The sequence below is a fragment of the Physcomitrium patens genome, chromosome 3, assembly GCF_059467195.1.
Source record: "Physcomitrium patens ecotype Gransden chromosome 3, ASM5946719v1, whole genome shotgun sequence".
NCBI lineage: Eukaryota > Viridiplantae > Streptophyta > Bryopsida > Funariales > Funariaceae > Physcomitrium > Physcomitrium patens.
The window spans coordinates 6,752,982-6,768,270 of record NC_143412.1 but is presented as its reverse complement, the minus strand read 5'-3'; the positions used below and the strand labels follow the sequence as shown (position 1 = coordinate 6,768,270).

Below are 15,289 nucleotides of genomic sequence, written 5' to 3'. Positions count from 1 at the left end.
ATTGAGTTAGAATGCCACTTGAAGTCTTTCTACCAATAAAAACAGGTGTGGCATAAATGACACAAGGTGATCCTTCTTTTGTGGCATCCAAGAAAGCTCTTGCAACTACAAATACAAGTTTAATTGTACTAGATTTATGACTTTTTACTTGATTAACTACGTTCTTAGTTATATTTTCAAAAAAGTCAAGACTACGAGAAGTCTTATCTATTTTAGGATTATATTTTTCTAGCCATGATAAACTTAAGATGATTAGATTAGAGAGAGATCTAATGATATTAAATATTATAAAGCTACTATGACCATAAGTTGCTAATTCTATAGGAAGGGTTTCATGATTAACATCTTCTGAAGACAATGGACGACCATGTATGATTTCTACATGAAGAGGTTTAGTTTTCTTCACTAAAAGTATGCTATGTCTTTTAGCAAATTCTTCATCTAAGAAATATGCTGAGGCTTTTGAATCTAACAAGGCAGAGGCTTTGTGATGTTTAGGTCCTAGAATAACATTTATCGTAAAACAAGGAGAGGATTCTGAGGAGAGAATAGAACCTTCACTAGGTATTGTACAAGGTTCCAACTGCACAATCCCTATTGTAGTTGGACAAACTCATTTTTTGACATACTATCTTCTTTGATAGCTGTATTCCTCATTTTATGGTTGTGTCACTTCTTTAGATAATGTTAAGTAGTATACTTAGGTTCTCCACAATATAAGCACAATCCTTCATGATGACAACAAGTCTTTTCTTGCTTAGTAAGAAGTTTGAAACATACCACATCAATTTGCATATCCTCTACTTCTAAATGTATGTGTTGAAGAGATATTGGTCTTGCCATTGAATTATAGTAATGTTGAGGTCCACTTATGCGGTTTTTAGATTGAAATTCAAAAAGACGATTGTCGTACTTCACAACAAAGTCAATTGCTTGACTCAATGTTTGAGGATCAAGTAAGTTGAGCACTAATTTTTTTATCTCATATTGTAATCCATAAAGAAATTGGCTAATAAGTGCAGCATCATTCCACTTGATATCAGTTACAAGTTGTCAAAATTGTGAAGCATACAACATTACTAGTTGATTGCTTTGTTACAAAATATGAATCTTGTTAGTTGCAACACGAATTGCATCATGTTCTCCATGCATGGATCGAAACTCCACCAAAAAAGCCTCTAGATTATTCAATATTGGATCTCGTCGTTCAAGAAAAGATGAAAACCATGATAGGGGTGAATCTGAAAGAAGCATACCAATGAATCTAACTTACGATTCTGGAATTGGATAGCTTTGGGGTTGAAGTTCAATCACAAGTTTTATTTGATTGATAAAACCTCTAAACTTTGATTTGGTGCCATCAAACTTCTCGGATAGGACAATTCTTGATTCTCTAAGACTGGAAGGGTGTTCCTCTATAGAAAAAGAGACATGATTTGGTGCAGATGTTGAAGCAACTCCAATTATTTCTATATCTTCACTTCTTGCCAATCTTGTTGCTCCTTGTGGTGGTAAATTGAGTTGATGCATTGCAAGCATCAACTCCCTCAATTGCTTATGCATTTATATCATTGCACTCTTCATTTCAGCAAGTTTTGGCATGATAATACTTAGAAAAAAAAAGATATTTAATATCACTCAAGATAAATAAAAGAGAGGACTCGAGAACAAAGAAAATACTAAGAACCATATCAATTTAAAAGAGGGTAATCCGTAACTTCTAATACGCTTATATCTTATCAAGAGAAAGGAGTAATCCACTGTTAATCAAAATTAGACAAAGCTTTGATATTGTAAGTGTATACTTGTCAATCTATCAAGGACAAGAACTTGATAAAAATAAATAAATAAGTGAGACTTTTCTCAAAAAAAGATGTCAAAATAGAAATGACTAAATATGTATATTAAGAAAGAAACTAGAATGGCTATTGCCAAAAGACAAGAAAAATTAAAGACCCTTGAAACTAGACTAGAAGTAAGAAAGGAGTTAATAAGAGTGAAGCGGGCTTCATTCTTGTCTCTATATATACTATCTAACTAAGGGCTATGTGGCAATGTTCTATAGGACCTCCAATATATGTTGACTTTGTAAGACACATGCATTGACTTACAAGACAAGTTTTTCTACGTGTGGGCCACATAGTTAGCTTGGTCTTCAAGCTAACAACATGTGTGGCACATGGACAACTTGTTGACAATGTTTCTAATCCAAAAAGTCAATTAAAGATACCTATAAAATCAAAGCAATATCTATAAAGCTTCTAGGAAGCTTCCATAGAAGATATTATAGAATTAACTTACTTTTACTTGCTTTTACTTACTTCTACTTATTTATTCATGTAATTTTTGGCTTACATGCTTATGTCCATGAGAATCACTTAATCACAAATTTTTACTTACAGATCATGAATATATTTTATACAATTATTTTAAGTATAAATTTTGTGAATTTTTCAAAATCTAAAGTCATTCAAAAACAACCTTAACTTTAAAAAGCTTTTATAAAGTTGTTACTTACTCAAATCACTTAAAACTAATGCTCAAAGGACCTTTCTAATGTCTACTCTTAAATCTTACTTCTTGATCTACCAAAGATCTTAGAATTAGGGTCAATGCATAATTTTGTGCCTTGGAGTTGATTTTGATCTTACTTCACAACCAGTACTCTTCAAGTATCAATTCTTATTTTTTTAGGTAATTTTTGCTAAAATCCATTCTTATTCTTTTTTTAAACATGCTCATATCAATTATATATCTTACTTACTTTGATTTGGCTTATTTATAGCCCTACAAAGTAAAAAAAAAAAAATCTATAAAAAAACAACATTAAGTTAAGTTTTTACTACTTTAGTATTTTTTATCTTTGTTTTTTTATTATATCTTTCTATTAAGCTTTTCTATAATAACATCCATATTTTTATATTTCACCATGTAGTTGTGTTGCTATATAACAATGTGTCACATTAAGTCATGTCACAAATTTTTCACAACAAAAACACATCTTAGTAGTAAAATCCTTGAACAAAAATAGAAACTTCTTGTAATTAAATCTAGAGTTAAAATTATAAAAGGTCCTCTAAGGCAAGAAGTTGTTAAGCAATGCATCCCAAGCTCTATACTTAGTTGTACTTAGACATCAATAGGACCATTAGGTGTCCATCACCATCTAAGTTTTAATCTACCATCGATGAACTAATTATGTATAAGTTACTCATCTATCACAAAGTAGAAACAATCAAAGTAGCAGCAGCTTGAACATATCAAAATTGGCTTGCATCTCCCAGGTGAAAACTTGCACTACCAGGAGGTGAAAACTTGCACCCACTTCTATGTTTCTTATACCCCAACTTAATATTTTTGAGCTGTTAGATTATTTTTGTTTAATGTTACAGCACCTATACATCATCAAGCCAAGCTTCAAACATAGAGCAAGAGTTTTAGAAAATTCATTTAAATATTGCCTGCATCACATCCATCAACCCAACCCCTCAGATATGCACATCCAAGATAATTTTCTCCACTTGAGGGTAAAATACTGTGCAATTAAGTCTGATATAAAAATAAATAAAAAAAACAAAGCCATTCACATCTAAATACTACATTTTCTGACACAGTAAGGGCTCCTCTGCAACTCCTTTTCTGAAACAGTGCAGAAAGAGCATCTCCCCTTTCAAATGTTAGGAAGTAGCCGTGCATGCATGCATTCGCACTCTCCTCTCCTGTGTGTAAATTCTCTCTACAGGATCTGAAAAGCAACATCCTAAACTACGATGTGAGTATTACCCCGTCATTGGAAGGCATTGTAAGGGCAAATGATTCAATGTAACAGACAGGTGGGTTTACCGTTTGAGGTCGGGTTTGAGCTTGTTCATCCTCCGCAAAAGACATGATTTTCCAGTCCTGGGCAGCAATCCCTTCGTTTTCATGCAACTCCAGTCTAAATTCGCAGTGGTGGCAGAAAATGAGGGGAAGAAAAGACGTCACTTAAACATTAATTCTGCCTCAAACAAAAACGAAAATCAGTGCGAACTTCCCAAAGTGACAACATCCAGTGCAGCAAGAGAAATACAATTATCATGAAAGAAAGGGCTTCCAATGATGCTCACAAGAAGCCTATGTTTCATTAATCTCATCACTCTGATCATAAACTCTTGCACGTTATTTATGGTGTGGTGATAGGACATACTTGATTCATGGCAACAAACAGCCCTCAACAATTGATATGCGCAGACAGAGAAGACGCACTCATCTCACAAATGTAAAATCTAAAATGACTGTGGGCTTCTCGTCCTCGAAACCAAGGCGCGACCAACACCCCCTATCACACCTTCATTACTCCTCGCAAAATTCACCAAATATTTGAATAAATAAAAATACGGATATATTGAAAGAAAAGAAAAGGAAGAGAGGACAAATAAAATTACCGCGGACTTAACCGGTGAGAAGTTGACGAAATTGACAGGCAATCCTCCCTGGAAGACCATACTCCGCAGTGCCTGTTCGACGGCCGACTTCTCCCCCTTTTGCAGCGCGGTCATGAAGTCCATCTGCTGCATCGCACTGTCGAGGCTGTGATCGGAGGACGACGTGGCGCGCGGCACACGCGGTTCACAAAATGTCTCCCCTTCAACCTTTGAAAAGGCCATGATCCTATGCAGACAACGGCACGGGTTTACACAAAATGACTTCGTTATCTGCTTGATAAATTCATTTCAAGACTTCTGTTGATCTCTTTCAAATCGTAGTTTTACTTCCTCGCTCTTTCAAATCGCTCCAGGCAAATCGCGATATCGTTCCAGAGTAGAATTCCTGATAACGACTTTAAGACGGGACGAACAAAATCGTTATCGATTCAGAATTATGTCGCTCTTCTACTGCAGAAAAGCCAGGTATCTTCGATTTCATTTCTCATTACACACATTTTGACATCAGCTTGGTTAAGTTTAGACTGAAAATTAGTTTCTGTTCATGGTGGGAATGCCCATTAGCACCCGCGACATATGAAAACTTTACAAGCAAAGCGCCATTGGCGTACTGGTCTGTAAGGGAAATACATTTGTGTCACTTCAAATTCACACCAAAAAACACGCGATCATACCAACTGCCGATGCGTACGAAACGTATTGAAGCAGTTGTGCGCCACCTGAATAAGAGCCGTGTGACACAGAGCATGTGAAATTCGAATGACAGCTCCCTTTACTGTTTCCACCTCCACACACTCTGATTGCGTCCTGTTACTTAAAATTATAATTATAATTTCGGTTATCCAAGCTCCAAATTCTGGACGCACATCTGCAAGTTTGGTCGGAGGTGAGATGGTGCTGCTGCGGATACCACACTATGCAGCAGCTTATCGCAGACTGTTCGGGTTCTGATCGTCAATAAACATCGCAATATGACGAAGGCGGTAAAGAGACATATAAGACAATAGCCACGCAGTGATTTAAATAATCTTTTGAGAACACGCACCGATCGGTGAGCTAGGAACTCTCAGCCAGGATTGCTTTTCACGAAGAAATTAACCCCTCAGGAAGGACATCGGAGAAAGGCGGAGGCGTTGGCAAATAAGCGGTTCTCAAAATCCCACTTCGCGTTCCCGAAGTTCTCAGAGTTCCCTCAACAGCCAATCTCTATACCTTATATCTGTGTTGTCTTTTATATATAGATATATATATAAATATCTTAGACCTATGTTTTCTTATATAATATATAATAGATATATCTATGTATATACACACACACACACACACAGAGCCGGAGTTATGCCCTCTCTCTTTCAACCGCTCTCTCAACTTACATAGTATATATTTGTGTAAGCTCTGTGCGTACTAGAACAGTTCGGCGAGATGCTGGGTTCCTGCTTTAAACCGCCGCCAAAGTCGACTGCCGAGATTCTCCTTTGCGTAGGGCTCCGATTTGGCCCAGATGCTTTAAACTCGCAGTGCCGTCGCTTTGTCGGAGAAGCTTTGTTTCATTTTGGACCAAGTGTGTTTTGTTTGCTTGTTTGTTTGTTTGTTTTTATACTTTTGTTGTTAAAAATAAACGTAGTTCATTAGCGAAAACCGATCTCTGTTTCATCTAGGAAAATATTTCTAAATTAGTGCTTATTCAATGATTTGTTTAAGTCGTCAAACGATCATGCTTCCAACCTTGTCTTTTTATTTCACGATTATTTAGGGTGCTTAAATGGGATCTCTGTTTTCTCTAGTAGAATTTCTAAATGTGAATTGATCAAAATCTTTTTACAGGTACTACTTATTTATATTGTGCAACTAGATAAAAAAGCATCTATACTGAATTGCGGTTCAATTAAAATTTAACAGAAAAGAATCAAATATAATAGAAACAATATGTTGTAAATAAATATATATATATATATATATATATATTTAAAAAAACAAAGATAAAAAAAAAACGTTATATATGTAGTAATAAATAGTAGTGTTTGAATTTTATTTAAAAAATAGAATTACAGTTCATTTACTTAAACAATTGTTGTTTGCTTGCACAATTTAATCGCACAATACACATGTGTTTCTTTTAATCATCTTTCCCCAAAAATATGTCAATATTCACTGAAGGATTCACTACACTTGTTTGGCCAACAATCATACAACATGATTCTTCAATATTGCCATTAGAACTGATAATCAAAATTTAAAGAATAAAATTAAATAAATAAATAACTCTTTGCATGACTTTTAAAAGATATAAGTCATAAAATAAGATTTGTGTGTGTGTGTGTGGTTATATATATATATATATATATATACATGATATGTAAAACTACATAAATAGAATACTTGAATTAAAACACAACTCAAAACTCACATTCTTGGGATTGACATTCAAAACATGGTTTTTGCTAATATGATTTTCAGAAAACTGTTAATCCTTGACAGTGTTAGAAGTCAGTTGATATAAATTGATTTTATGGTTACAAATTGAATAGTGAATATAGCTACAAATTTATAATATGTTGTATTACAATGATATAAACATTAAACATATGATATTTTTGTGGATGCAAGTACTTACTTTTAGAATAAATTAATGGGTTAGAATGAAAGCTAGAGTTGAGGAGATTATAATAGCAAAATATAATTCAATGCAATATTCTTTGTCTGTGAGAAACTATCTGGGATAGCTTTTGGTATGCTTGTGTTGCTCGAATAAACATGACTTGGTTATAGAATGTTTTCAAATAAACTTTTAATAATCTTAAATTCCAAATTTTAACTGTTGCTGTAAAGTTTCGTTTAAAATATTCATAGTGAAGTCTCTCATCGTTTAAGGTTATTGACATATGTATGTATAAATATAAACTATATGTATAAATATTACATAATTTTGAAAAACCAATCATATGAAGGTCATTTTATAGAATTCTATAAATGTGTAATTTTTTTATAAAGTATTTATGCAAAAAATTATATGCTAAGTGATTTCAAGTTTCAAATCTTAAATGTTATGTCACATTGTTTCACTATAAAAATAATCTGCCCTTCTTGTTACATATATACATATATATATATATATATATATATACATACATACATAGTATAACAACTCAAACATTTTCCTTTTTTTTGGGTTCCTTTGCATTTATGTAAACCAAAATATATTTTGATTTACAGTATTTAAAAATAATCAGTTAGTACTTGAAAGTAAGATTGGTAATTTATAATTGTATGTACATGTCATTTTTATTGACAATACTTACAGCTTTATAGTTTTAAATCCTTGTTTGTTTTTCTAACACTGGTTTACATCTCTCACATGGCATGCACCCACATGCATTTAAATAATAATAATCAACTTGCACTTACATTATGGAAAAAAAGCATCATAAACTGAATTGGTAAAGAGATTGATATTGAGTTCTACCAATCATAATAATAACAATAATAACAATAATTCCACAATAGCAAACAGATCAAAATGCTTCAAACTAATGTTTTTTACCCACTTATATGTTTTAAAACAGTAAGACGTAATTTAGGCAGATTTTGATATAACTGAAATATTATAAAGAAGCATTAAGATTATGTTCAAGTTTGATGTATGCAATTTAGATGTTTACTTCACAATGCACAAACACCCTACATCGCAATGACAACAGAGTTATTTAGAGTTGATCTGGCCTAACTACAATTGGTTTTATCTATTCATTTATTTAATATCATTATTATTGTTGTTGTTGTCTTTTCCAGTTTCATTAATATATATATATATATATATATATTTATATATACTGATTTTGTTTTCTTCATGTTGCAATTTCATTACTTCTTTAGTTACAAATATATATAACATGTATATAACAATGTAATATTTCTGTATCAATTGATATTTTAAAATTAAATATATGTATTTATAAACGATTAGGTGAACAGAAAGTCCAAATAAACCCAAGCAGGAATCTCTTCCTACTTCTCCCCCTACCAAAAATAAAAATAAAAATAAACAAATAAGTGTGGTGACAAAGAGCAAGCCCCAAAATACAACCCCCCCCCCCCCTTGTTAACACGTAAGTGAATCTTGGTGGATAAAGAAAGAAAATCGAAACCAAACAGTTTTAAGAAATAGGATTCAGCTTCTAATATTTCAACTTCTAGCACGTTCAATTTAGTTTCTTTGTTTTGTTGTTTAATTCATATTTTCTCAATACCATTTATTTATATATTAAATTTTAAGACTCAATACTCTTACAAAAAAAAAAAAAAAAAAAAAAAAAACAACAACAACACACACACACACACACATACAAATAAGTGTGGCCCATATGTTCTGATTCAGCACCACCTCGCTTCCGTGTCAAGGTGTGTACTTGTTTGAGCTAGATTTTGTTTCTTCGACACCTGGTAGGCAGGATTCCAGTGTTCCTTTTTTTGGATCCGCAGCTACAGCAGCCTTCGGAGCCCCCCTCCCAACATCTCTCTCTCTCTCTATAATCTTTATGATTCCGTTGTGTTTCAAGAATTTTCCCCTTTTGAAAGTGATATTACTGCGTTTTTTTAGTATATTCGATGCTCTTCAATTTCTACGGCGGGAGTTATCAATTTTCCCCTTTCATGTTTCCCTCGTTTAAAATCGAGTAACTCATGTTGGGTTGTCATATCTCCATTTTCCTTGCGACTTTGATCCTTTCTAGGGATATTATGGTCTAGATCGTTTTTCATGCATTCTTTTTTTTTACCTCCCTTTGATATCTCACGTATTGTAAATCGCTGAATTGACGTCGATTGAACTTGAATTTTGAGTCACGTTCGAGATCACTTGGGATTCTTTTAATTTAGTATTTCGTTGCATGCATGGAAGACGCTAAGCCCTGGGACATGGAACCGAGCTTTTAACGAGCATGGCCAACTGAGACTGGACAATGTTCTCAATCGTATACGACGAGGGGTGAGGATTTTTTCGAAACCTCGTGGAACATTACGAATTTTTAGTGCTAAGAACTCTTGTTGCAGTTTTTTCCTTTCTCAGTTGAGGGATGGGGACACTTATTTGACTACAGGGTTAAACTTTTTATCATCTGTCAATTTATCATTGTGCCCAGGGTGTCGATCCATCAATTAGAGCAGAAGTCTGGGAGTTTCTATTGGGTTGCTTTGGTCCTAGCAGCACGACACAACAACGAGATTCCCTTCGAGCGTCTCGTAGGTATTGAACTGTCTTTGCTTTATACAATTACATCATGGTTCTGCAGAGTAGAACGAAAAGAGGTCTCAGTTTTTTCTCATTTTCTTCTTCCCTGTTTCTAGGATGGATATCTTCTAGTGCTATAGTGCCTGTAGCCTGAGCACTCTTAGATGGTGCTGTTTCTTTTCAAAAGTTTCAACGGCTAAGTGGAATGCTTGTATGCACAGAGAGCAGTATGCAAAACTCAAATCAGAATGTCAATTAATGGATAACTTGATTGGCAGTGGGCAAATTGCAACTTCACCACGTATAAACGCAGATGGTAGTCTAGCGGAAGAATGTAATGGTGGTGAAATATCGGGTGGAAATGAGATTAGCCACCACCAAAACGGTAAATATTAAATTCTTCAGTTTTGAACCTTTGTCATATGTTTCTTGGGCAGATGTTACTCCACCTTTCAGGGTTTTTGATTTATAATTTAAGACGTGCATTATCAAGCTGTGCTGTTGGTACAGGACACATGAATGGGGCTTATCAGCAGACTTCAATAGCCCCATATGAAAAGCAGTGCAAGAAGACAATTCAGTGGAGATTGAATCTTCATCAGATTGGTTCGTAGATCCATCTCTCAATGGGGCTGAACAATTTGCGCTTGGTTTCTGCAGATATCACAATCCTTACATGCCATCTTTGAATTTACCTCATCTTTTGTCCTCTCATTTTCAGTTCATACTGTGGAATCCAATTACATTGTTGTATTGTGCTGGATTCCTCGTTTTATCTTCACTGTAATAGTTAGCTAAGCATTAGAACTTTCTCATGTGTCCAGGATTGGATGTGGTCCGCACTGACAGGATGCTGCAATTTTATGCAAGCCAAGAGCATATGTCAAAGCTTTGGGACATCCTAGCTGTATATTGTTGGCTCGATCCTGCTATCGGCTACTGCCAAGGTGAGATGTGGTCGTTTTGTCGTTTTACTAGAAACACGACATACAGCACTGACATTCGATCAATGACTTGACGCTGTTAACTTGTGTACATGGAGTTAACCAGGTTATGGGGTAGTGTTTGTTTGCTTTCTTAATTCTATCCTTGGTCGTGGGATCATTTCCAAAATTATCCAAACGTACGCATCCATCATAATGACTTTTTCGTTGGTGTCATTCAGGCATGAGTGACTTCTGTTCTCCTCTAGCTTTGATGTTTCAAGACGAGGCTGATGCATTCTGGTGTTTCGAGCGCATTATGAGCCGTTTGGTATAGTTCTGTCCTCATGTCTAGCAAAATATGCTTTTTCAACTACAATTTGCTATGAACTATTCTGCTAACATCCTGTGACGAGATCGCTAATTTTAATACTAGACTGTTTATGTGCATGTGAGCTTCGAATCCGACTTATTCGTGTGATGTTGTGCACAAAGCGCGACAATTTCAGTTGTACAGATAAAGAAGTTGGTGTTGAGAAACAATTGGCCGTGCTAGCAACTTTATTGAAGGTTTTAGATCCGAAGCTTCACGAGCATATAGGTAAGACAATCATCTTTTCCGTTGTTTCATTGGATTAGGTAAGAAGGTATTGTCAATGCTTGCCTATCCTAATGTCTGTATACTTCTAGAACTTGTTGAGATTGCTTCAACGCATTCTTCGAGAAAGTCTTCGTGTTTGTACTACGGTGTCCAATATCGAATTTTAATATTGTTCTGTTTTCAGGATTTAGACGAAAGTAAACGTTTGAGCAATGCGTTCTTAGAGGTTGATGTCCTGTGATTGGTGTTGTTGCGAGTGGTTTTCTTATTATTTGCAGGACGAGTTAGAAGGGTTTTACCATCAATAGGTTAGAGCTTGCATGTGTTAACCCGGTTTTTTTAACTGTTTTTGTGTGGTAGACTCAATAAAAGGAGGAGATTACATCTTTGCATTTCGCATGATCATGGTGCTTTTTAGGCGAGAATTTTCTTTTGTCGACACACTTTACCTTTGGGAGATGGATACACTACCTTGGCTCCAAAATTATATGCCGTGTCTTTGATGTAAATTGGAAGCAGGGTAAGTCTGAACAGTGTTATGTACCCTCGGTTAGTCTTTATATTACGTAGTTTCCGTGGCGTGTAGTTAGCATTTGATTGTTTTTCCGCATTGCAGATGGTGTGGGCCTTGGTGTATGCACCATCATCTATACATGAAAAGAGCATCACAAGAAGCTGGTCTTTCCGGCGCAAGTACAAGGGTAGAGGAAAATATGAGGCACAAAATGAGAAATATGGAGCGGCTACAATGCCTGGAGGAAATGGGCCCATATCTCTATTCTGCGCTATAGCTATATTCGAAATGCAGCGTAATCGACTACTGAACTAGACTCGAGGATTAGACGAAGTTTTGAAGGTAGTGTGAAAGAATTCAATTCATGTTTGCCTCCCAACTTGAACAAATTCGTGTTTTCGCTACTCGTTAATATTCTCGTTGTTGAGAAGGAATCACCGACTGTCATTCAGAACTTCTTTACCCTTCTCCTGATTGACAGACCTTTTTTCTTCTCCTACTTCTGCTTGTGCAGCTGCTGAATGATGTAACTGGGAAGGTTGATCCTAAGGAGGTTTGCAAATCAGCTTTGAAGCTTCATAGTGAATATCTGCGCAGAGTGGGTGTTCTGTTTCTCTAATTACGCTGTATCTGATGACCGGAATGACATGTACCTCTGCTTCTCATTGTGAAGGACGCACACACACGCACATGTACATGTTAGCACTATAGTTTGACTAAATTTTTCAATTATACTGTTCAATCTGCTCAATTATCGTCCTGACTAAATATTTGCTCAAGATTTGTGCATCAAATTGATCAAATTTTGTTGCGTTTACATCCAGGTGCGAAGGCCGTCGAAATGATGGAGCATATGCTCTGCTTAGTGCGTTGATGTCTCCGTCTCTTATTTGAAACCGAGTCATTAGTTCAGTTGTAAAACAGGTTGCTCCAGTTAGAGTATGTTAGTATCATTATTTTTCTTGTTATTGCTAATTTAGATACTGCTCCTTTAGGAGTCTTTATATTCCAATCTTTGAAAAGGATTGGCTTACTAAATGCACGATACACAGCTTTCTTACTGGTGTTGGTACTTCGCTGTGGATGACTGAAACTGAAAGTTTAGACGCAATCTAGGATTCGACGCTCAAGGTTATAAAATCTTTTTTAAGCTTCTATAACTATTGCTTACGTAATGTACACTGAGATACAGCACTTTTCACCATCAACGTTAGGATCCAACTTGCGACAAATTTTATTGATTTCATTTGTTTTAGTAAGTCTTGTTTTTGCATAATATCTCTAGTACAAAATTTGTTGCAGGTGTTCTCCGACATGGTTGTTGACATGCACATGCGAAAGCTTCAGGCACTCCTAGCTTCCGCGGCATTGTGATTATCTCGGGTGCTATCATTATTTGAGACACTTGAGACATGCAACTTTGAAGATACGAGGGAGATGGACATGGTGGTTGTTATGATTGGCAACTCTCGAGGTTTTTGGGTACATTTGACGATGTGCAAACTTCGAGCTTCCAAAGGAACGCATTCCATCACGGGCTTCCTAAAATCTAAAAGCACCTAGACTTTTAGCATGTTCATTCAATTTGGCCACTCTAGAAACCTTCCATTATTCGAGCATTAATCCTCTCATCGACGTTCAAGTTGTTGTAAGAGGTCATCACTACGATGGGAGTTCATCCCGCAGACTTTCGATTGCATTTGGTTTCTGAAGATAGTGATACGTATGTGGGTCATTATTAAGAAACCTGGTTACGCTTTGGAAACAATTAGTTTCAAGTTTTCAGTACGTGTCAGCACTGAAATGCCCTTCATATTGATACATTCACATTTGTGCAGATCCTGGAACCAATTCCATACGGTTTGTGCGCACAGATAAGCAACAAGATCTGTGAGAACTTGTTCTTGTGTCGGAGGGACGAGCTTGTTGCAGTCGGTGCAATGTCGTTTTTACTGCATATGTTTTCGTGCAGAGGTCATCACGGAAATATGGGTAAAATGATGGTCCCAACAGGCTCATGGTTCCATTGCACTTTAATAGTCGACCTGGTTTCAATCCATGACTTCAATGTCGGTGTTTTAACGGATAGTTTTCAGTCGTCATGCTGTCTGGAAAGGAGTTAACGGTTAGAACCCAGAAAGTCAATGATCCTTCTAATGTTAGGATTGGTGCTGCTTTTGATTGGACGGCATCGAGGTGTGCTATTGGGAAACCTGCAAACTTTGGAGGTACCCTGAACTTGAAGTCAATGCTGAAAGTCAATCTTTGACATATAGTTCTTCTGAAGGAGCACAAAGGCAGTCATTCTGTCTGGGAGTGTCACTGCTTCTAACGAGTGTCACAATTGTGAAAAGGCCGTTACTAGCGTTTAATTCAATTGGGGGACGTCAGGTTAAACTCTTGACAGGACTGGCAGAGAAATGGTAGACCCTTCAGTTTGCTCAATTAGGATTTTTCTAAAAATTGCGTAAGTTAGCTTGATCATCTTTTAGCCTCCCTGTAATTTCAAATTTGTTCATTTTCAATTTATAGATCCTAGACTTCTTTTGTCCTTATAGCAAGGCATCCAAGTAGGGATGATGTTAGAAAGTTTAGGGTTTTGGAAGTTGGCAGTTTGCAAATAAGTGAATAGTCATTGATTCTAATCACTAAAACAATTCAAATTTTAAAGATAATGAAGGAAGAAAAAAAAGACTATTGAGAAGTTTAATAGATAAAATAAAATAAATACTATTTTCTCTTACCTTCTTATATTTCAATGAAGAAGATATTTTATAAAATTTTAATATTAAATTTAATAGGAATTTCATTAAAAAATTATGATATTTGATATTATGTTGAAAAAAATATATTATTAATAATAAATAAAAAAATTAAAAATTTAAATTTTATTTAAAAATAAATTATACTTAAAAATAATAAAAAGAATATTTTATCATTTTTTAAAATTTTAATAAAGATATTAAAAAAATAGTTTAAGAAAAATTAATAAAATAATATTCAAAGATTTAGAAGTAAACATTGAAGACCAGAAGGAGTGAAATAAGAGTTTTTCTTTGGACTTTGGAAATAAATTATAAAATATATATTTATTTTTAAAAAATCTAATAAATAATAATTTTAAAAAATCTTTATTTCTGCAATGGAGTAGATATTATTAAGATGATAGATTGTAATACAAGCTTTGATAATAAACTAGCTCATTTACAAATTAGTGTGTGTTGTTGGTCATGGTTTTTATATAATCATGTCTTGTGCTTGCTTGTATACTCTAAAACTTGAGTAATATTTGGCAACCATACTATAGAACATTGCATGACAAAACTTTGAAGGGAGTTAATGAAGAGTGAATATAAGATCCACAAGCAAGATAAATAGAAGAATCAAAGCAAAAAATGTTAAAAAAGATCTCTCCCTAGATATTCCAAATCTAATGAATATAACCAAAATTCAAGAAAAGTTGTCACTATTAATATCTTTGAGAAGACTAAAGATTTATAAATTTTGTTACAAAAACATACTATAATGATAGAAGATTGTATGAGAACAACTTTGCAAAAAAATATTGCAATATTATAAAGAGCTTGCATAAGTAGTTAT

General features: G+C 34.8%; 2 protein-coding genes across 9 annotated transcripts; one reads left to right on the top strand and one right to left on the bottom strand.

Moving 5' to 3' along the window:
* Nucleotides 1-2,030: 2,030 nt before the first annotated feature.
* Nucleotides 2,031-5,574, bottom strand: LOC141045213 (uncharacterized). 8 transcript variants are annotated; one of them, XR_016502037.1, is made up of 5 exons: nucleotides 5,470-5,574; nucleotides 5,099-5,292; nucleotides 4,425-4,650; nucleotides 3,844-3,937; nucleotides 2,031-3,461 (listed from the first exon to the last, which is right to left on the bottom strand). XR_016502037.1 is itself a non-coding variant. In XM_090248617.1 (3 exons), exons 1-3 carry the CDS (start codon nucleotides 5,170-5,172, stop codon nucleotides 3,923-3,925), a joined length of 315 nt encoding a protein of 104 aa, XP_090104743.1. In that variant the 5' UTR covers nucleotides 5,173-5,540; the 3' UTR covers nucleotides 3,522-3,922. The 8 variants fall into 8 exon arrangements, 2 of the variants coding, with proteins under 2 accessions (XP_090104743.1, XP_090104744.1); XR_016502036.1 differs by having other exon boundaries at nucleotides 5,099-5,539; XR_016502041.1 differs by having other exon boundaries at nucleotides 5,144-5,536.
* On the top strand, nucleotides 5,316-12,505 carry LOC112279832 (rab GTPase-activating protein 22). The gene is made up of 15 exons (XM_090248587.1): nucleotides 5,316-5,368; nucleotides 5,485-5,647; nucleotides 5,838-5,985; nucleotides 9,022-9,097; nucleotides 9,300-9,408; nucleotides 9,563-9,666; nucleotides 9,873-10,036; nucleotides 10,162-10,257; nucleotides 10,476-10,598; nucleotides 10,817-10,905; nucleotides 11,070-11,175; nucleotides 11,536-11,675; nucleotides 11,792-11,893; nucleotides 12,005-12,031; nucleotides 12,204-12,505. Exons 1-15 carry the CDS (start codon nucleotides 5,316-5,318, stop codon nucleotides 12,306-12,308), a joined length of 1,605 nt encoding a protein of 534 aa, XP_090104713.1. The 3' UTR covers nucleotides 12,309-12,505.
* The last annotated feature ends 2,784 nt before the right edge of the window (nucleotides 12,506-15,289 follow it).

Excerpts from the sequence above, each read along its gene's own strand:
- LOC141045213 (XM_090248617.1), bottom strand. The coding sequence starts at position 5,172 with ATGCTCTGTGTCACACGGCTCTTATTCAGGTGGCGCACAACTGCTTCA. Across the intron at positions 4,651-5,098 it reads TTCGTACGCATCGGCAGTTG|GATCATGGCCTTTTCAAAGG; the intron begins GTATGATCGCGT and ends TTGTCTGCATAG.
- LOC112279832 (XM_090248587.1), top strand. The coding sequence starts at position 5,316 with ATGGTGCTGCTGCGGATACCACACTATGCAGCAGCTTATCGCAGACTG. Across the intron at positions 10,037-10,161 it reads GATTAGCCACCACCAAAACG|GACACATGAATGGGGCTTAT; the intron begins GTAAATATTAAA and ends CTGTTGGTACAG. Across the intron at positions 11,894-12,004 it reads AGGGTAGAGGAAAATATGAG|ACTCGAGGATTAGACGAAGT; the intron begins GCACAAAATGAG and ends CTACTGAACTAG.